General features: G+C 38.4%; 1 protein-coding gene across 1 annotated transcript in view; it reads right to left on the minus strand.

Moving 5' to 3' along the window:
* The window catches only part of LOC127067495 (discoidin domain-containing receptor tyrosine kinase B-like), a 93,371-nt gene that overhangs the window by 8,837 nt on the left and 63,294 nt on the right, over positions 1-21,240 (minus strand). The window contains exons 6-15 of the mRNA XM_051002486.1: positions 18,478-18,625; positions 17,889-18,196; positions 13,777-13,984; positions 8,048-8,390; positions 7,589-7,779; positions 7,200-7,390; positions 5,769-5,891; positions 4,431-4,540; positions 779-979; positions 563-655 (exon numbers count right to left, since the gene is read on the minus strand). Of these exons, the coding sequence (XP_050858443.1) occupies positions 563-655; positions 779-979; positions 4,431-4,540; positions 5,769-5,891; positions 7,200-7,390; positions 7,589-7,779; positions 8,048-8,390; positions 13,777-13,984; positions 17,889-18,196; positions 18,478-18,625 (1,916 nt within the window). The remainder of the gene's footprint in view (positions 1-562; positions 656-778; positions 980-4,430; positions 4,541-5,768; positions 5,892-7,199; positions 7,391-7,588; positions 7,780-8,047; positions 8,391-13,776; positions 13,985-17,888; positions 18,197-18,477; positions 18,626-21,240) is intronic.

Genomic DNA, 21,240 nt, shown 5'->3' on the forward strand with positions numbered 1-21,240 from the left:
GGGGTTCTTGATTAAAACACAATTTATTCTGTCGGATGAGTTAGCACGCTCCTATCACGATGCATAATTAATATAATCAGGAGTATAATCACGGCGTATTCCCGATTCGTTGACATCGAATCAGGGGCAACGAATCGTTGATTTCCCAGGTGGCAGTATCTCACCGTTTGTTTAGGAATTTATGAAAATGCACACTCCTCGGAAACGATATAATTTAATTCTTTCGGTGACACGAAGTGATGTGACCGACTTGAGCTTCTCACGTAAGTGGAAGAATAAGAAGAGAAGGAGAAGGAGGAAGTAGAAAAAGGAAGAAGAGAAATCAATGTCGGTAGACAGACCTTTCGTCTCGTTGCTTGGTTAGGAAAGCCCTGCGGAGAAGGAAAAGCCTTCGTTCGCCGTGAAAGACGAGTTTTCGGGATAAAACGCGACAGTTCGGTCTACATAATCCTCTGTTATCCTCACGAGAGAGAAAGAGAAAGAGAGAGAGAGGAAGGGGAGGAAGGGGAAAGGGGAGTAGTCCGCTGAGGGATTCATTCGCAGAAACTTTCGTTGTACTCACCTAGTAGCCAAATCCCGATGCACAAAGTTGAGGTTCTCGAGATACCGCATGCCCGATGCGATTTGTGCTGCCATATAGATGAGACAGTTGAAACTGAAAGGAGTAAGTACATAATACTGAGATCGAACTAATGGAAACTTGATCGGAGATGAGTCTGTTATGGAATTTCTAGTACCTCCAATACAATGCTTCCAATACAACTGATTTTTCAATTACCTAAGCGTCTTAACACCGATTGGCATGGAATGGGCATCCTCTGCAGTGATATGCGTCTTTAGGAATTGACAGAGGTCCCCATGTTCCAAATATTCCATCACAACGCAGTAGGGTTCCTCGCGGCAGCAAGCACCCAAAACCCTAGCAATATTGCGATCCTCGAGTGCCGCTAAAATCCTCACATCTCTCTGGAAATCGAGCCTGTTGGATCAAAACATTGATCTTAGCAATTTTCGACATATTCGAATAAAGCTGGCAGATAGGTTGATACAGATATGTAAATGTGTATTTGAAAGATCATATAAATTCGTAACACATGTTAAAACAAAATTGTTGAGTATGTTAAAACATACAATAACGATGACATTTACTCGTATTAATATGTGGAGTGATATCAAAAAGAATGTTAACATTTAAAGAGAATAATTGACGGATGAAAGGTTACATTTCGAAGCAGTTTAATGTAATCGAGTTCCGGTTCCATAATTTATTACTATGAGAAGTCTAGACTTGTCTGAAAAGATTGAAGCAAATTGTGTTGACTTCGTATATTGATGGATCGAACTGCCTTAATTGATATATGGTGTCACACAACCCAATAAAGATTATAGAATAATATTGGGTTCAACACGTTGAAATTAGAAGATTTAATCACAATGACGGATGAATGGGTAAAGGTTGTCGTGTGAATTAAATGAAAATCTTCGCTTCTGAGATAATTTTTGGAGACATTTAAAATTCTTAAACACTTTGGATTACCAATTTTCATAATAAGATTCACCGTAAAAATGAGGAACAGAATATTTTGATTTTCAAGTTGTTTCTATGAGAAGTTTAAGCTTTCGCAGGAGAACAGAGAGTAGTAAGGCCATGGACTTTACCGACGGTGAACGTTGCTCGACGCAGGCTCGTTACTTCGGCTTTACTTACGATCGACTTGGTAATGGCACTCTCGCGTGATAGCTTAATGCGGCCGTTAACAAAACTACAAGGCTGCTATCGATTCGCTATAAAACCGAGAATCCTGCAGTTGCTACCCCGCTCTCCTCTTGCTACCTTCACTGTTCGCGTTGCCGAGATCTACGACTCCGTTGGTATGAGTTGTAGTCTACGATTGTTTCAAGAAAGACAAAAAACTATTATATCGGTTGTGCAGTTGATATGACATAAAATAAAAGTTGGATACTGAAAATATATTTTCAAGCAGACAAGCACTATGCAGTGTTACAAAGTTAGATCTTATAGCACTAAAAACATATTGCTTAGGTTATTTATGTTATCGAATCTATTTTATTTTGATTGATTATCAAGTATAAAAATATAAATTTTCTCCTGGCATAGAAATTTATATTAAAACATTAATGTACTTTCTCGTAATAATATTAAAGTTAAAAGAAGAATTTTGTAGGGAATCTTTGCTGATTCATTATTCTCGGTATTATCCTATCGTATAATATTCCCTTTCCAAGTTCAATCCCAGCGTTTTTACATTCGACATAACGACAACGTTCAATCTTGAAGGTCTATCGTACTTTCTCGCATTTTATTAAGACAAACGATCTGGATTCTTGGCAGCTCTCTCTACGATCCGAACGTTTTCATCTTCTTAAGGGAAGATAAAAAAAAAGAAAGGGAGGAAGAAAGAGTAAGAACGAGGAGTTAGGTTTCTCGATGACAGAATAGATGGAGGCGATCAATTAAAAAAAAGTATTTACATACATGCGTACATATGTAAGTATACTCTAGAGTCTGCATCACGCGATACGAAGCGTGACGCATAAGACAACCCTTATCTATCTGACCTTTGCCAGGTCATGACCATTAAAATGGTTAGCCCTTGTTAGTGTGTGCTTTCTCTACGTTATTCTTCTTTTATAATCTCATCGTTTTACTTTTTAAAAATCACCCTATTTATATACATATATATACATACATATATAAATATATATTCTTAAAGTGAGTAGGTGGGGAAAGTTAAAACGAGCAACCACCAAACTATTCTTTGTGACCATAGAACGGTCCAGGAAGTGTGGTTACGAATGGTGCTACATTAGGCTCTAAAGGTACTATACTATGAAAAACGGAAGGTTTTGTCTCCGACTCATGAAAGGGAGAAATGGTGGATCGTTTCGATCCACGAGAGAGACTACTTCGTGAGAAGGAAACTGAGGTGAGACGAAGAGAGGGTAAATTGAGAGGGTCAGAGTCACGAGACGCGATACGTTATACCGAACTGTGGGAAACTTGTTGCGTGAGTTGTCGAAGACAAAGCGTCGGTATGAAGCGACTATTCAACTTCGAAAGTTTATGTTTGATATATAAAGATACTACGATTTTTTTTACGAGAGTATTTTATTTTATTAGTAGTCTAGAGACGAACAAGAAGACGGATAGTACAAAATTTATGACGTCTTAGAAATACCTTTCGATATATCATGTGATATGAGAACCGTGTGGTATGATTAAATGATAAAGCTTTTATGAAATATGATTTTCTTTAATATCAAATCATCCTGCTGATTAAAAATTCACATTCTTGTCCTGATTCACTACACGAGGTTCTGTGAAGTTACTACAAAGACAGACTTATACGTCGATTTTCTCCTGGTATTTCGTCATTGTCATTGAAAGGAAGAAACGATGGCGAGGTGAAATGGTGAGTTGGAAGGAGTCAGGTTAAGGAACGAAGCTTTGTCATTTTGTGAGGAGATTTGGTCGAAGAAATCCAAGAAGGAAACCGTCGTCTCGGTCGTCCCTTTCTCTCTCTGTCTGTCTCTCTCTCTCTCTCTTTCTCTCTCAGCGAGAGAGACCAAAGTTCCGGTCCACCCTATCTCCCTGGTCATTGTATGCAAATCTATTCCATTCGCCGAATCGAAACTGGCTTTTTTTCTGATGTCCAAGCGCGATAGCCGCGGGAACGAACGGCTCGTCTTCGGGAGGCTGGGCTTATCTGGTAGATTTTTTGCCAACGTTCCTGATCGCACACCATGGGGTTCCTTTCTATGAACAAACGGACGACGACGTGTCCGTTGATGCGTGGCCCAGACTGTAGGACCTCTGGCCAAGAATATTTTGGAGGTGAACGAGATTTTGACCAGCATCAAAAGTAGGGGGTTCTATTTTATTGACCCTAAATATGACTTATAGACGTGACGAACGATGAGTTGAGTACATTCTTATTTATAAACTTATATAAAAAGACCAAAATACATCGGGTCTCAGGAATGTGATGATCGAAAATATCGCAATAGAAAATATTGCTTGGGTTCATTTAATTGAATCGATTAGATTGCTAATTGTATTGATAAATAATTGGATTGATAACTTAATAATCATTGTGATCTGGCAATCGAATAAATGTTCAGAATGTTTTAAAAAAAACTGTACTTCGTTTTTTCTATACTTTGTACTTCTCCGGATCAATACACATTACCAACTTGATATAAAATCGTGAGTGGAGTAACAGTGAAACGAGTACTAGGTTTATCGTTTTAACAAAATGAAGAGAATGTAAAAGAATAAAATGAGGGAGAATTCGATCGAGCGTACGCTATAATACGAGAGAATGCAAATTTCAAGATTCCATGTAAAGTTGCATGTGTACATAATCATGTGTGCACGTATGTGTATGTCTGTGTATTCGTATACTCACTTTTCCTTCTCGCTGGCTTCCGGTAATAAAAACTTGACGGCGACGAAACGTTTGCCGAGGGTGGTCGTTGTTCCATACTCAGGAATCCCTTCGGCTTCAGCAACATATACCTTTAGGAGAAAGATTTCTATTTTTTTCTCTTTCTCTCTCCCTCTCTCTCTCTCTTATATTTCCTTTTTCTTCGTTAGACAAATCGTTTTACTTAAAAATATGAAGGGGAGGCTGAGAGATGAATCGCTTCGAATTCGACGCGCGTTTTAAAATTATTGCCGCGGTGGTCGTCGCTTTTATATCGTTCGCCGTGTTAGAACGGAAAAAAAAACAGAGATGCTTTCGTGTGATATATGCTCGCGAGTTCGTTGAATTCTTTCAAGACTTTTCAATCTGATGGCGTCTGGTAGTATTTCTTTGAAATTGTCGACGTGTGTTTTAAACCACCCCTATCGACTCTACGGATTTGATGCATCCAGCACTTCTTTGGATATATCTGATTGTATCTGCACGTTTAAATTGTTAGACACTCGTTCTTCGATCACGGTCATGTTAAAAAATCGTTTTTTGCAGTTGACAATTTTTATTAACGCTATAATTTTATATATGCTCGTTAGAGTTTATATCAACGATATATCGGTGAAACATTTTTTTTTGTTAGGTCTTATCGCGACTTGGGACAAAGCATTGGCAACTGGGGATCAATATATTTTCGCAAACTCGACGATGCGGTACTTTGAAAGGGTGCTGAAAGCGGTGACTTCGGTCTAGCCGGTCATTAACGCTACCCGATGTACACGAGGGGCGGAGGACAAAAGGGAATTATTAGCCGCGCTAACACATTCTAAATTGATCATACTCGACGAGTCTCGGCCGACGAGGTGGCATTGTATCGAGGAAGAATAATACTGCGCTTCGTTAATCGACGTATTGTTGCGTGCCTTGAAGCTTTGTGTTCACTCGCGCGAGTACGCGAATGGACTTTGGTTCGAGAAGTTGCTTCGTGCATTTCTCTCTCAACAAACGGATTGATTTCCTGATCATCATCAGTTGATAGAAAGTACCGTCATTTCGTAAATTGTGGATAAATTGGAATCACTTTGTTGTGCCATTCATCGTCGTTCTGTTCGATGATCAAACGAATGTCAAAGGCGACGACCTGTCGAATTTGAAGCTGTCAAAGAGATTGATTTATTTTTAACGATTTTCTAAAAGAAATAGCATTAGCTGGTTCACTGCTGAGTCTAATTATGAATTTTGCTATCGTTTGTAATTTCGACCGAATATTCCTTTAAATCGATACATTTATTGAAATAAAAAAGAAATTATTAATGTAAATACACTTACCGTCCCGAAGGCACCTTCAGCGAGTTTGGAAAGCATGCGAAGACGATGTCGTGGGAAGAGTGGCACGCTTGTTTGCTCGAGACGTCTTTTCAAGGCCGATAGTACCTCCTGTTGTGTTGGCGACTGCAAAAACGAAGAATGATCTATTGTACTGCTGTAGCCATTGATAATCGACAATCGAGGATCACGCTAACGTTGGTAAAGCACGAAATGATTTCGCGAAAGATCGGCTTTATTTGATATATCGTTGCTCCTACTGTATCATTATCTTGTCATGTTTCGAAAATTATATGAGTCCTAACAAATATATAGAGAAAAATGATTTTAAAGAATTTGATACGAGGTATAAGGGATTGGAGGAAAAAAAAATATCGAATAAAAATAAAAAAATGAAAACGCTTTTGTCAAAGAATGTGCGGGGTGTAGAGAAGGGCAGTTAGGGATAGGTTGAATTAATCGAGGATACGTTGATTGGCATTGCTACCGATGCGTCAAGGGCAGAGAATCGACGGGGGTGGTAGGGTGAAATGTTTTGACTGTTTCGAGTGGTACTGTCGTATGTCAATCACGAACAGACGGGTACCGACGTAGACATGAGCACTTTCGGATTTGGATCGTCCCAACCGGAGTATTGTATTCGGATCAATCTCAATCCGAAACTATACACATCCGATACGAGAATACCATTCACTCTACGAGCACACACTAACGTATCTACTAGCTCGCCGCTTCTTTATCTAAAAGATTTGGAAGCAAAGCGAAAGGAATCGTTTGTCGACAGTGAATGTTTTCGTGCCGATAAATATATGAGAATTTGAAGTTATTGTGTCTATTGAAATAGAAAGAATTGTTTCACGTAGCTATTTTTAAATATTAAACTAATTTGAAACAGACACAATTCTTTTAATAGTATTCCGAGTACGTACCGAATATCACATATAGAACACTACTTGATGAAGATTTCTTGTTTCTATTTTTTATTATTCGTAATGTTTTATGCACTTTTACAGCTGAACAGTCAACTAGCTTTCGTGTTGTATCGAAATTCTGGACACGAAGTAGACCTCAGTGTACCCATGGGACGAAAACCAATCTACCCCAAAAACATTCCAATCTCTTACCAGAACCTAGTGATTTAAATAATTAATTTCAATTTTTTCTCGTCCGCCAGACGAAGCACTTTCAATGGAAGAACTCCAGTTGTATACTCAGATAGATACTAAAATATTGAATTTCCTTCTGAAGTATGGATGGAGGATAAATTTAAATGAGGAATTCTAAATTATATAACGTCACGTACGAAATCGTAATCAATTTCTATAAGTCTATTAGAAATATATTATATGAAACGCGTGATCTTACTAGCGTAGAAATAAAGATAAGCAATAGGTCAAAGTAACAAGATCATGATTAATCCAAATTGAAACTGACCTTCTTGTCCTCGGCCTTGGTGCTATGCGAAGAATTTTTAGAGAAGAGACTGTCTTTCTCGCTGGTCGTACTGGATACAGTAGTAGTTCTAACGCATCCTCCGGTTCCTTCTTGGTTGAGGAGTGGTACCGTGCCGAGTTCCGGTACCGCATAATCGTACGATGTGTCAACTGCACCGTTCGCGTACACTGCTGCAGATGATATAGCAAAGGAGGAACGGATGTAGAAGGGGATGGCGTATTGATTGCGGTTAGGGAAATGCTTTGTACGTTGATACGTATTTGTGGATGTTAGTGTACCATCAGCAAAAGCTAGTCGTATGTTCTAGGAGTAGGTGTAAGCGTATGTCCGTGAATGTATCGGCACGGTACCGTTCGAACGGCGCATACCTGAGTGATTGATGTTGGTGCCCTTGTTGTTCAGCATCATGTCTTTCATCTCCATAACGACGGTGCTGTAGCTGTAGTATGGAGCATACTTCAACGCTTGGTAGGGTTCCTGATAGTCATCGAGCTTGGCGATATCCAGGAGACGATTGCCCAGATCACGTGGTAGGGTAGGTAAAGAACCCCCGGCATATCTAGCACGATTAAAAAGAAACGATTTTTGACTAATTGCAGGACTTTCTTGACAAGCAGCAGATTTTACTTTTTACAAGATGATCATTTCGAGAAATATCGAGAAGTCGATCATCTTGATGACAAGATTATTAGTTAAGTTTTGTGTGGAAATTATGAGTTGCTTGATGATGAAATTAAGATAAATATTTGAAGGGATAAATTTAATAAGGATTTTTTTTCGAAATCGATATAACAATACTGGTATTTTATACGGTTGTATTCATATACCTTTCATCGTCTTCCAAAGTATAAGCCATCAACGCTGCTCCTTTTTCAACGGTGGCACAGGTTGAACCCAAATGAGATGGGGCTTTTCCAGTCATCGGACTGGCAAAGCATTTGCGTTGTCTGTGCCTTGAAACAATTAAAAATATCGCCACGGCAAGGAGTAGTATCACTGCCATCAATACACCAATTACGATTGCCATGTAAGTTGGATCATCGTGTTTCGCAGTTGACACAGGAAGTTCACCGTCAACGCCTGATCCATTTTTTTCAACAAAAACATCACTTTGGATCGGTGATTCCGTGGTAGGTGCTTCTTCCGTTGTGAAATTACCATGAGCTATATCTGGAGAAAATAATTGTTCAGGTATTATTATATATTATTATATGTATTAATTTCAACAAATTTTTTTTTCAACGTTTTAAGATGAGTACAAAATAGGAAGCATATATCTAAGTTTCTAAACGATTTTTAATATAACTTTATAAATTTATAAATTATCTTCAACGATTATCCAGAAATAGAATGTTTACCAACTGCAAATGGCTTTGTCGAGGAAAAACTGTCGTGTAGTCCACATATTATGATCGCACGAATGCTCGTGGCGACACGAAAAAAGTGCAGTTTCCTATTCGAGATTCTTTCTTTTGCGTCCTTCAAAGCGAAGTAATCGTGCGTGAGGCGCGCACGAGGATGTTCCTTTGAAAGATAAGCATCGGACGAGGATAGCAAGTGATAAAAAGGAAAAAAGTAAAAAAAGAAACATCGTGCGAGCTATTAATGCTGGACGGCATCTTATTCCGCGAAAGCTTTTTTCTACGTGCACGTGAAGCGTAAAATCAACCTATTTGTGATCTGACGCATCATCGATAAACCAAGAGAGCCGATAACGAAATAGCAAAGTGACGTAGTAATATTGACGTAGCGTATATTTTCCAAACATTGTAAAATTATTTTGTCGTTAAAATTCAAAGGGACGATATTATTTTGTCAATTCTGAAATTAATTCCAGCAGCCATTATGAAATAATTCTATAATAATTGTAATCCTTTTTACCGAAAACATTGTCTTCAGCTGAATTTCAGTCGGCTTTGTTTGCGGCGAAGAAACAAAATGGCAGACGAAAATAAGGAGCAACATAAATGCATCTAGAGTTGACGAGAGAAAGAGAAAAGGAATGAGAGAAGAGAGCAGAGGAAGGTCGAAAAGCCAACGAATGAGGCTTTTCTTCGTGGCAGGTCGCGTGCGGTATTCCGTGAATTCCCGACAGGATTATCCCGGGCGAAACAAAGCTGTCATCGCGTTTGATATCGGTTTTTACGTGTCCTGTTTCTCGACATCATCCTTTTGCTTCGTCGTAATGCGAGGAACAAGCCCAAACCATACTTTCTTTCTTTTTCTTTCTCTTGTGATTCTCCCGCATGATATTCGATATTAAACATTCTTTATACACGGAGATATAAACTGTAAAGGAGTTTGCCAATGGCCATATTGCTTGCTTCTCTATCGGTGTCAGGTGTTGCAGCAGCAACTCTTAATACGCTTGTAGTAAAAAAAGATTAACAGAATTTGAAATTCAACTCTTCGACTTCGATCACTTCTTCGAATTAGCATTCGAAGTAACATTTTATTAGCTTCATGTAAGATGAACATGATTTTTTATTTCATCTTGATACGAAATCACTTAGGATATGTAGAAATGTTGGATATGTAGGAGCAACGACGACGGAGGCATAATTACGCGTTCACATACAGTTATTTGGACTATAAATCATCACTTCGTAGGATGCAACTGGATGCCTTTCTTCATTTCCGCGAGGAGATCCAAGCGGCGCAAAAAGAAAAAGAAGAAGAAGAAGAAGAAGAGGAGGGCGAAGAAAAAAAGAAAAAGGTGTAAGCGAGCCTTTCGTCGCGTGTGAGAACGACTTGAACGGCGTTTAAGCGAGGAGCCTTTACGACGAGAGCTATGAATTACTTATCTAAGATGTGTTGGTATTCTTATATACAGGGTGTCTCGTTATTTCGTATACTGTATTTAAAAAATTTGTTTTCGATTGCCGACGAGGATCGAAGAATTCATACGGATGTGTTAAATTCCAATAATTTCATGAAAGCACATGTTAAGCATATGTAAAGAAAAAAAGACATATATTCCAATTTGAAATAGTTAAGAATTCTTTTAATGCGAATTCACCGAGTACGTTCATGCCGGATTTTATTTACTTCTTCCACCTTCAGGATATCATCTTGCAAAAAAGACGCGCGATGCTAAGACGCTCTGAATATAGTTTTATGAGTAGGAAAGTAAAATAGCTGCGTGCGTTTCGTGCTTATGTGTTGCATGCATGTGCAGCTGACGCTCAACGTCAAACGCAACTAATGCGCTCCTTGATCTCGCGGCCTGTGTCGCGCGCACAGCTCTCGCCAATTTTAAAGCCCTTTGATTTACCGCTCGGAATGGAAATGCAGTAGTACCCTCCTCCCCTTCCACTCCTCCTACTCCCCCTCCGGCCCTTCTCTGTTTCTCCAACCACCATTGCTCGTGAGTGACCTGTTTTTCCTCCGTTCTGAAGGATCATCCAAGCGAAATCCTACGATTCCGACAGAGAATCCGCGGAATTCACGGAATAATATGTGATCTTCTCTGCTAAACGTCACTTGGACACGATATCTTGAATATTTAAAGAACAGAAAGAGCCATTCCCAACGGTGAAATATTTTTGCGTGATACAAGACGATTTGCGAAGGGACAGAGAGTAGAAAATATTTCCTATTTCATGAATATACTTGGTCGAGGGAGAATAGAGGATATCTTTCCAAAAGGGAAAAAAAGAAATTTTAGTGTCCTCGGGAGTCATGTATGACACGAATGGAATTCCAGTACGTTTTAATATTGGGAACTCTTTTTAATTGAAATATAATATGTCTATGAAATAACGGATAAAGATTATACAATTTTAATTTATCTTACAAAAATTCTATCTGCTTCCCATGGAATTCGATCATAGTCGATATCAATGTTCCGCTATTTCCTTCTCCCATGAAATTTATTTAAAAAATGTTGGTAATAAGGACAGAAATATTCATCGAATTCCTAAGTTTCCGAGTTTCCTCGCCATCCGGCTTGTTTCTTTTTTTTTCTATAATCTCGATGCCGGATTGTTCACTGGACTTTCTGCGATGCACATCGACTCGTTTCTCGACGCGAAAGGAATTTCAACCTCCCTGTCTTCTACCCCTCTTCTTTTTCACCCTTCAACTCCCTGCGTTCATTATTTACAGACATCGGTTACAGAGGACGGTCATATTTGTAGGGTATGTCGTTAAAGCGCGACTCATTTTTCTTCGACGTCTGTTGCTTCATTTTTCTACTCCATCAACCCCCCGTCTTACCCTTCCTCACCACAATATCATTGGTTGAAACGAACGGAGGGTGGTTGTTCGATCATGAATTTCACGCGTAACGCGCGAAAGAGATCCCTATGAAATTATCTGTATGGACTGAGAGTATAGGGGAGTATTGCAAAGGATGTTTGGAGAAAAGGGTTGATGGCGATCATATAGAAGGGAAAAAAGTAGGAAAAGTCGTTGGGATAAAGTAAGCCAGCATGGTATGCCATTGACAACAATCCTCTTTAGACTGTCTATAGTGTTTTCTTTCTCCCTTGTTTGTTTCTCAATTTTTAATCCACTGTTTTAAATAAACTTACAATTAGTCAAGAGTAATAGTCATACTTCATTTATCAGATTTTTATTTATCAGATCATCATATAATGCATTGTTGATGCTTAATGGCGTGTCAATTCCATGTTGAGTTTCAACATTACATTTGATATGAAGAGAGTGTCTCGCGACGATGAGTTTTTTGAGAAGTAGAAAAAGGTAACAAAAGTGGAGTTAGAGCGTTATTAGCAAGCCACCACAGCATGAAGTTCACTCACTTGACTCGTTTGGTACTCTTATTCCTCTTTTCTTCTCGTTGGCTATGTCGTCTCAAAGTATTCTATATATTTCACAGAAGTACTCTGCCATCTTTTTGCTGTATGTGCTTGTATGAACGAGTAACGCGAATATGAATGTGTTTTAACCATGAGTCGGCATTAATCGGAACGATTCCTTAAAGCTCACTTAGTCGGAATCGTTCGACGATTCTCATTCGACTGTACGAAAGCTCTTTCGAGAGTTCTTTGTGTGCAGCCTAAGGGTTATTATTCTCCTCGAAGTCTACCGATTCGGACTTACCTTTTGTATTTTTGTGTCTGTATGTGTGCGTGACTTCATTAATTCCTAGATGCATTTTAAGTACCTTGATCGTAGCTCACTTTCTAATTCTCTTCTTCTCTATAAAGTGTCTTTATATCAAGTAATATATTAAGTAATATTAAAACCGTTTTATTTGAAATTGTTTTATGAAGCATCTATTATATGAAACATTGAAATGTCCCTCAATTACACATACAATCGATTAGTCGCTTCTGTATTTTCTTATCCTTTGATAAGTTTATTGCGTAAGGTAACAAAATCGATTGAATTCGGACTAATTCAATTGCTAGGATATTTTACGAAGAACGATCCCACGTTTATGATAAATTGTTTCTGAAACATTCGAGACAATGCATCTCTTCTAGCACGGCAGTTCTCTTCGGTATATCCACGATTATAAATCATCTTGCTTTCACATCCATATTGGAAGAACTGGGTGCCTCGATAAACACCGATAAGCTCTTTGTAAGATGCAATTTCCTGACGGAACTACGTTAAATCAGATGGAATTTACTTTCAGTGAAACAGAGAGACAGAGGGACAGACAGAGAGAAGAAATAACGGAAGGAATTTCAAAGACGTACTTCACGATTTTATATCTTTCTTGATAAAGAATCGTACTCACGTATAATGCTACCAGTCCGTTATATCTCTTCCAGGAAACGATCGGGAAAACGTAAGGAAGGAGAAACATGGAAAGGAAGAAGTTCCTGGAGTGTGCATTAAATCGAATTGTGAGTGATTTGCGATTCCAAAAAGAGAAATGAAACGAGGTATTGTTGAGGATAAAAGAAACGGAATTGACACGGGAAGAAAAAATTCTGACGAGTCTGATCAATTTTACAAAATATATACGCGACATATCTTCGGATTTAACTGAAACAGGACAAACGTATTTACAACCGATCCACAATTACTGGGTGTATCGATTGAAATCGCTGTCGAAGTTATATTTTTTATCGATTGACAGTCGGAAAGTTCTTGAACGAGCATCGATCCAAATGGGACGGATTATAAAGAGGGATACGAATACGATCTGTTCCTGCTGAATTGAAATGAAATGCCCAGGCTTTCAGAAAGAAAAAAATAAAAAAATAAAAAAAAAACAGGAACAAGAAAATATATATGTATGCATATCTCTCTCTATATACATACATATATGCATATATATATATATATATATATATATATATGTATGTATGTATATATATATATTTCTCTTTCTCGTTTTGAGTAAAGTCCATGCCAGTCAAACGATTTCGCGTCACGAACAGAGATTTTTCTAGCTTCCGATCAAAAGCATGGCAACGATAACGTTGGATTCGTATCATCGTTTACATTGTATTTTTTTTCTATGTATGTAATGTACGTATGTACATATGCATGCAATGACAGAATCGGTGAGAAATCGAAGAGAGTAGAACACCTTTTTTTTCGTCGATATAAAAATACAGAAGAGAGGACTTACCAGAATCGAAAATCACTTCGCTGATCATGATCCATCTGGCGGAAAAATGGAGTCTCAATTTCACGTACTTGCCAATACGATGGTGAAGCTTGATGGTGACGTTACGAGACGTTTCAAATATTTTGTCCTCCATGTAGGTGTAGGTAATCGGCTCACCGTTGTAGTATCTCCCGCCTATACTGAAGAGTATGTCGACTTGCGAGAAGATCTGCGATTAAAAAAGAGAATGGCCGAGGTACAGAGATGAAAAAAAATCAATACACTCGAATCTCGATATATTTCCTAGCTGGAAAAATGTCTGCAGGAAAAATAGTGATAATGTAGTACGAAATAGGTCGTCTGAATGACTCTTTCGTTCGTGAAAATAGAGAGAACGTAAACATTCTCTATATTCTTTTTCTTTTTTTATTTACTCGACGATTAAACGAAGATGTTAGAATTATAAACTACTTTTCTTATTTATTTCAAAATGTGTCTCATCAGACTATCCTGCAATAAGCAATGAATAATTTTAATCAATTGTTTCTTTCCTACCATTCATCTTATTTGCCATTCGCTTTAACGAAAGATCTGATATTATTTCTTTTGTTGAAAAGACGACTATGAATGATGAAAATATGTACTTCTTCAAAGTTTCTCCTTCGTTCGGTTTACATAATAAACATTCTTATCCCAGGAGGAAATCACCCTGTGGATGCACGTTTAGCAGGGTAACTCTTGTATACTTCTAAGAGGGGAGTAAGGGATTGGAAACACGGAATAGTAGGAGTAAAGGTCGTGCGGCTATTGAGGACATCATAAAAGTTTAATGTGTCCCTAAAGTTCGATGGAGTATATGATCTGATCATAAATCAAGGCTATCATTCGAGGTCGCACTGGCTTTACATAGGAGGAGATTGAAGTAGAAGTAAAAGCGATTCGTCTGATTTGCGTCTCTCTAATTTTATATCCGTTCGTTTCGGAGGATAAGAAAAGAAAACGAATGAGTACTCTGCAAAGAGAGATAACGTGGAAATGAAATGAAGAGAGATTGAAATAAAATCGAGTTTGAGAAACTGTTCCGGTTGAAAATGGATGTTCGGAAGTGATTACAGATTAGTTTGCATATTTGCCAGAGCTAAATATGTTCAATTTGAAGACCGAATTGAAGATATTTTTGATACCATTAAATTGTGTGACGAAAGATGGAGTATGATTTGTCTTTTAGGAAGAATCAATGCAACGTTTTCACGATATTCATTATGATAGCTATTCCATTATATTCGATAAAAGCTCCGTTCGTCTTGACGATACAGTCAAAAAACTTTGTCGAAGTAATTACGAGCAGGAGAATCAAAACTCTGAGAAAAAAGAGAAAAAGAGACAGTGAGAGAAAGGGGGGGCGGGAGAGAGAGAGAGAAAGAGACGCACACACGCACGCGCACATACAGAAAAGAAGATTGAAGAAGAAAGAAAAGAAAAGGACGTAGCTCAAAGCTGTTCTACCGTACGCGAGTTAAGGAAATATCGAATAATCGCACTTAAACTTCCACCGAGGCTAGTTGTAGAAGGAAAAACTTTTTCCAAGAAGTGAAAGAAGAAGTAGGAAGAAGGAGAGGATGGCGTTTTCACCAAAATATTCACATTTCTTGCACGTAGTTTGGATTGAATACGTCGTAGATATCGTCCATCTCGTAATTTCCGTTATATAAAACCAATTCCCGAAGATTCGTATAGCAACGTTACTTGGTGTACATACAAGCGGAAAATGGTATCGTATAACGGAAAGGTGGTCGGTATCTGTTGGTAACAGCATAGACATTCCGATATCGATATGCTAAAGCAAAATGCCGTATAGAAACCGTCGCATCGTAAGGTTCCATAAAGCTTGCTTGTATCGTACTATCTTACAACAGAATAGAAATTCGAAATTCCATCTTGTTTTACGTCATTTGTTGCTTTCAGTTTTCTAACTGAGTAACGATGAGAATGGAACATATTGAAGAAGTCGTTAAAAGAATGTTCATTTAATATTTATGACTATCATGAAGGCGCAACGTAGAACATCCATTCGGTTGAAAGAAAAAAAAGAAAAAAGAAGAAAATCTTGTAATATTTTATCACGTTAAAAAATACATTTGCTATCTTATTTTTTGTTCAAAGTTCTCCAATCCAAAGGAGCATCGGCAAGTCGTCAGACATGCAAGGTTCTAAAGACCTCTCACGAAATTCTTTAAAGAAACATATTCTCTACTTTTGTTGATAAAGAAGAATAAGAGAATTTTTCCTTTCTCGTTCCATTAGTCGGTTATAAAAGTTTATGTGTTAGGTTAAATTTTGATAATGTACCGAGTACACTTGAAGGATCAACTGGCACAGGGTCGAAAGAGCATTCGTAAATAAAAAAACAACAGAGGCGAACGTTAGAAGGCGTCATGGCAAACGACGGAAAATGCAATCGCGTTAATTTATGCACTTTGACAAGAAGCGGAAGAGATCCTGCGCGTAACGCCTTGGAAAGTGTCGCAAGAATATCGATCTCGTCGAAAGTGGGTGAGATTAGGCGAAATAACACCATGAGGGGCTAAGGTGGCATCGAAATGTCAAGAACACGTCGCCGAATGTCTTCGAATTGACAATTAAACGTACGATGCGTTAAACGTGACCTGTCATTTGCTGAAGATCATTTTGATAATCAGCACGTAATCCGCACAACTTTATAATCGTTCGTATGGGTCTACCCATACGATATTTTTATCTGTGTAATGAAAAAAGTTAAAAAATACTAAAAATACTATCAAATGAAATTTAAACAATTTTACTTCCCAGCTCAGTTCGCAAGCATCCATATAATGCATTTTCCATTTCCCTAAATTCCGGAAAAGATTGGTTCGATCAACGACACTTTCTATCCCTCTTTTTTGACTAACTCCCCTCGGCACCTTCCCTACAACAATCCCGGCAGGACGAATTTTTAAATCGACAAGAACCATTCGCCGAGAACGATTCTGTTTTGATCAAAAGTCGGGGCTTTCCATTTCTGGCAACGTTCAATAATCTCCCATGCATATTTCATCGCACGCGCCGTCAAACATTTAAATGCACTATAGAGAGAGAGGCGGAAAGTGCGCGCACGCGAGCGCGTTCAAAGCGGATTTATTGCGAGCCTAGTGAAATACGCGCGTAACGCGCAAATGGTACGTAACGTGAACGCGTCTAGATATACACCAACAAGAATATATCTATATAAATACACGGTTACACATATATAATGCATCATATTATATTAGGACGGTGTACTTCGATCAAAACATTAATGTATTTTCTATAATGCTGCGCATGTAAAAAAGTACCCTATATTTTGTTCAGTACTCTTTGCTATTCTTCATCTTTAGTTTTAACTTAACTTTCCACAAGTAAACTTAAAGTTGGGCTATACATGTTGAACATTTCCAAAGTTTTCCGAACTAAACTTAGGGAAGAGATATCCGAGCGCTTCTTAAACAATAGAAAAAGACTATGAAATTAATCAGTGTCTCGTCTCACATGTTCAGTATACTTGAATAAAATCGTAGATGATAATAATAGTGGAATGATACAAATGAAAGCATCTCGTATCAATGCTACGTCCACATAAGTTTGTATTCCATGGACACGTATTCGATAAAGCGTCGTGTGGAATATTCAATCAAGCGACAGCAAGCAGCTGGTTCGCAAAACGCCAAGACGTGGTGGTAAAAGGTGGAAAGAAAACTCAGAGAAATACCAAGGGTAAGCCTGTTGATCGACACTGTCTTCACATTCCTTTCGAGGGCTAAAGGAACAACATTGCTAAAGCGAAGGTAAACGATTCTTTCGTGAGGTCAACGACTTTACGTCTAGTATATTTTATCGACAGAAGGTTCTCGGGGTTTCTCTATATTTTTCGGTTAAAATATATGACCGAACGTTTCGTTCACTTGTATTCAAGACACGAGAAAATCGAGCGAAACATTTTTCCTATAATCATATTTACGACGCAAACATAATCCAGGTCAAGTGTTAGCGTTTTCTGAAAGTGAACTGTGAATTGAATAACATTCGTTGTTTCAAACATGGTTGAACAAACATTTCAAAAATTCCGATCCACTAACCTGAACGTCTCTGGTGAACTGGTTGTTGCAGTAAATATGAATTGCCGAGAATTCTCTGACTACGTCGAACTCAAATTTAATCTCAATCGGTTGATCACTTCGTGTATCGTTTCTCCAGCCAACCCAACCCTGTCCTCGATCGTCGTAATATCCCATCTTGAAATCATCTGGGCCAGTTTTACCGTCAGTTAGTTGGCCCAGTCCACGACGAAGTTCGTCGTCCCAATGGCCATCGTAAGTGGCGTCGAAGAATTCCCATTCGTTACCTCTCTTGTCACCCTGAGGCATCGAATAGGAAACCACACCATCTGACGATCAAAAACAATATTTTTTATCAAGTTATCTCTGAAATGATTAAATTGGATTACATTTCAAGGATCTTTAACTTTGAAGAAAATCATGCTAATATCAATATTACAGGATCAACTCGTACGTGGACGAACTACAATCTACGAAGGATCCGATCCAGTAGTAAAATGGGCACGTGTTTATGCGATGCACAGCTTTTCCCCGCTAATAGAACGTTCCAAGCTGGCATACCAAGAGGACCGAGAAGTTTCACGAAAATTGGCAAGTGCAAACAGCTTACCGCTCCAGTAACACCCGTAGAGCTCGACCCGCATGCAAACTGTCCGCGTGTGACGGCTGAAGGGCAGAAAACGGATCTTGCTAGCCCACAGAGGTGGCTCCAGTTCATGCTTGGACTCCAAATACGTGTTCGTGTTGCCTGGTATTACCTGCAGGCAGAGAGAGAGAAAGGAGACGTCAGCTAAAGACCATGATAATTTCGGTTTCCGCACCGGCATTTGAATTCTGCGGAGTAAACTTGCTGAGTCTCATTAGCCCAATTATACCAGACTATTCTTGGCTTTAATTGTCTCCAAAAAATTCGATTTTAATTTTCTTATCATATGACAATAAAAGAGGGAATCCAAAGATTACATTCAACAGAAATTACATCAATGATCAATCGAGAATGATGCATAGCTTATTGGTTAGTCGTAATTAAACGCAACATAGCTATGTTTATATAGGCCACATAGTAGATCGTGATTAGTCGGTACATGGAATACCGCTGTCTTCTCCTGGATATCTTGTCATAAGGACGAATTTCGCATTCCATTTCATCGGTTGGGATTAAGGACTAATTTCAACCTACATTCCAAGACGTTAGGTACAACTACGTGGAAGAGATAGTAAGTAAGAGTACTCCAAGCGTTTAATAAATAAATATATCTTGATACTTGTATCATATCGAATAATATCTAAAATCTTTTAAAAAAGTAAACGGAAATTACTAATCATGTTCCTTCTACTGATATCTATTAATCATTATTTATTTCCAGTAAACCTATACTAAACTTTTATTTATTTCCTATACTTTCAGTAATGCAAAGAACGAGGAAAGTGCGAGGACTATAATATTGATTTTTGTAAGTTTATGAATAAAATAAGCAGTTTATCTGACGTTGAGCGACACAGGGAAGGAGATGGAAGAGTGTAGGGTATAAAGACAGGCGGAATGACCGAGTATGTACTAGAGTGTACGTGTGTACGTGTATATGGTGTCCCGAGAGATCACGCGAAGTGGCGTTGCCCATGGTGAGCAGATAGCAAGCTACAGAATATGTATATAGTAAGAGCGTTTACTTGGTATACGTGTTCAATGTGTGTCCGTGTAAGCTTGATAGTTTCTTGCGTAGAGAACACAGCGTATAACACGGTCGCGTGACAAAGTATTTTGTGGCAGACACGACACATTCTGTGCACGTTTCGTTGCCCGGCACACGTTTCTCGCCTTCGGACACCTTTATCACCCTCCTTGCTACTACCTCGACCTTCTTCCTTTTTTGTTATTTTCGTCTTTGAAGGTACGGGCATGCACCATCGACTTCAGTTTTGGTATCGCCAATATCGGTTCACTGCTGGATACATGTATATATTTCAAGAAAGATCCTTTAGCTTTCTTTGCAATCCTTGAATATATAGTACTTGTTTTCACAATAGTATTTTAGATGGTAAAGGGATACAATTTTGATGCAAAATTTATCCCTTTGAAATTTTATTCCTAATCTTTCGATAGATCAGAATTCAGTTCGATGTCCAAAATTTTTAACGAAATTCATTTAATAAGTCGACTTTTAGGGTTGAAACGTATACAGTAGAAGTTTTTTTGAAGTATCTTTGTCGTGGCTGATTTTATTCATAGTTTACGAGTTATTGTATGATTATATAATTTTCATTTTTACGATTTTTCGCTATATCAGGGGATAACTTTTCTAAAGTCTGGCTTAAGTTCGTTGTACGGAGATCGCATATGCGCTAGTCGGTGCAACCTGGAGCCACGCCTGCAGTACTTAGCGTGCGAGATCGCAATATCTTTCTTCCCCTCGTTTCTGCTGTCGGTATCATACGTTGTCAAGGAGCAATAATGCGGTGCAACGTGCACGATGAATATGCACGTTATTTCTTCATTACGTAGTCATAGAACGTTGTACCAGTTTGTCCCAAAAATTCTTTCTATTCGAACGATTTACGATTCTTTTAAACCTGATCGATGAAACACGATATTTTGATAGAGAAATGCATACCGATTGATTCTCATTGGTCACACACTCGTATCCATTGCAAATATTTTAAATTCGTGTTGCATTGAGATTCGTATCACGTTCGTTCTTGCATTACTAACTGGATTCGTCGAAACTGCTGGTGCATATTTAAAAAAACATGCAACCTATATGCTGAGTTTCTCTTTTGTGTTCGTTAACGAACAGAAATTTTCACGAATGTCAATGAGAAACTTTTGATTTCGATCTGTCAATTTCTTTTTTCCCTTTTTTCAAGAAAAATATATACACGCCTTTTTTTTAAGGGGCAAATTAAAGAAGTATTCTTCGAAATGTGTGTGGCTTTTACTTATGAAGTTGGAAATACTGGAGGCAAAACCTAGTAGATACGAAATAGTTATTAGTGAGCGCATACGCCCTTCCAACGCAATTTGCCAGCTACATCGATTTCACTTCTGCAAGAGGAAAAACAAGACGTGCGTGCAATGTGAGGGGGAAAGTCGATACGACTGGTGCGTGCTCGTACTTGGGGGTCAAACGTTAGACACGGAGGCGATCGTCGACGTTATCGACCTTTCGCAGCTACGAAGTCGTCGTCGAAGTCGTTGGCCACAAGGTTCCTCCTTTCGTGTTTAGAGCCGTTATTGTTTCGTAGAAACGACAATAATTTCTAATGTTCGCTACGTTCTTGCTTATACTTTCGCAAGGAACGTAATATCCTTGAAATTCTTTTGTTTATGACAGCTATTCTCAAAGTTCAGTAACGATAGACATAAATTAATAAG

This window comes from Vespula vulgaris, chromosome 11, assembly GCF_905475345.1.
Source record: "Vespula vulgaris chromosome 11, iyVesVulg1.1, whole genome shotgun sequence".
NCBI classification, from domain to species: Eukaryota; Metazoa; Arthropoda; class Insecta; order Hymenoptera; family Vespidae; genus Vespula; species Vespula vulgaris.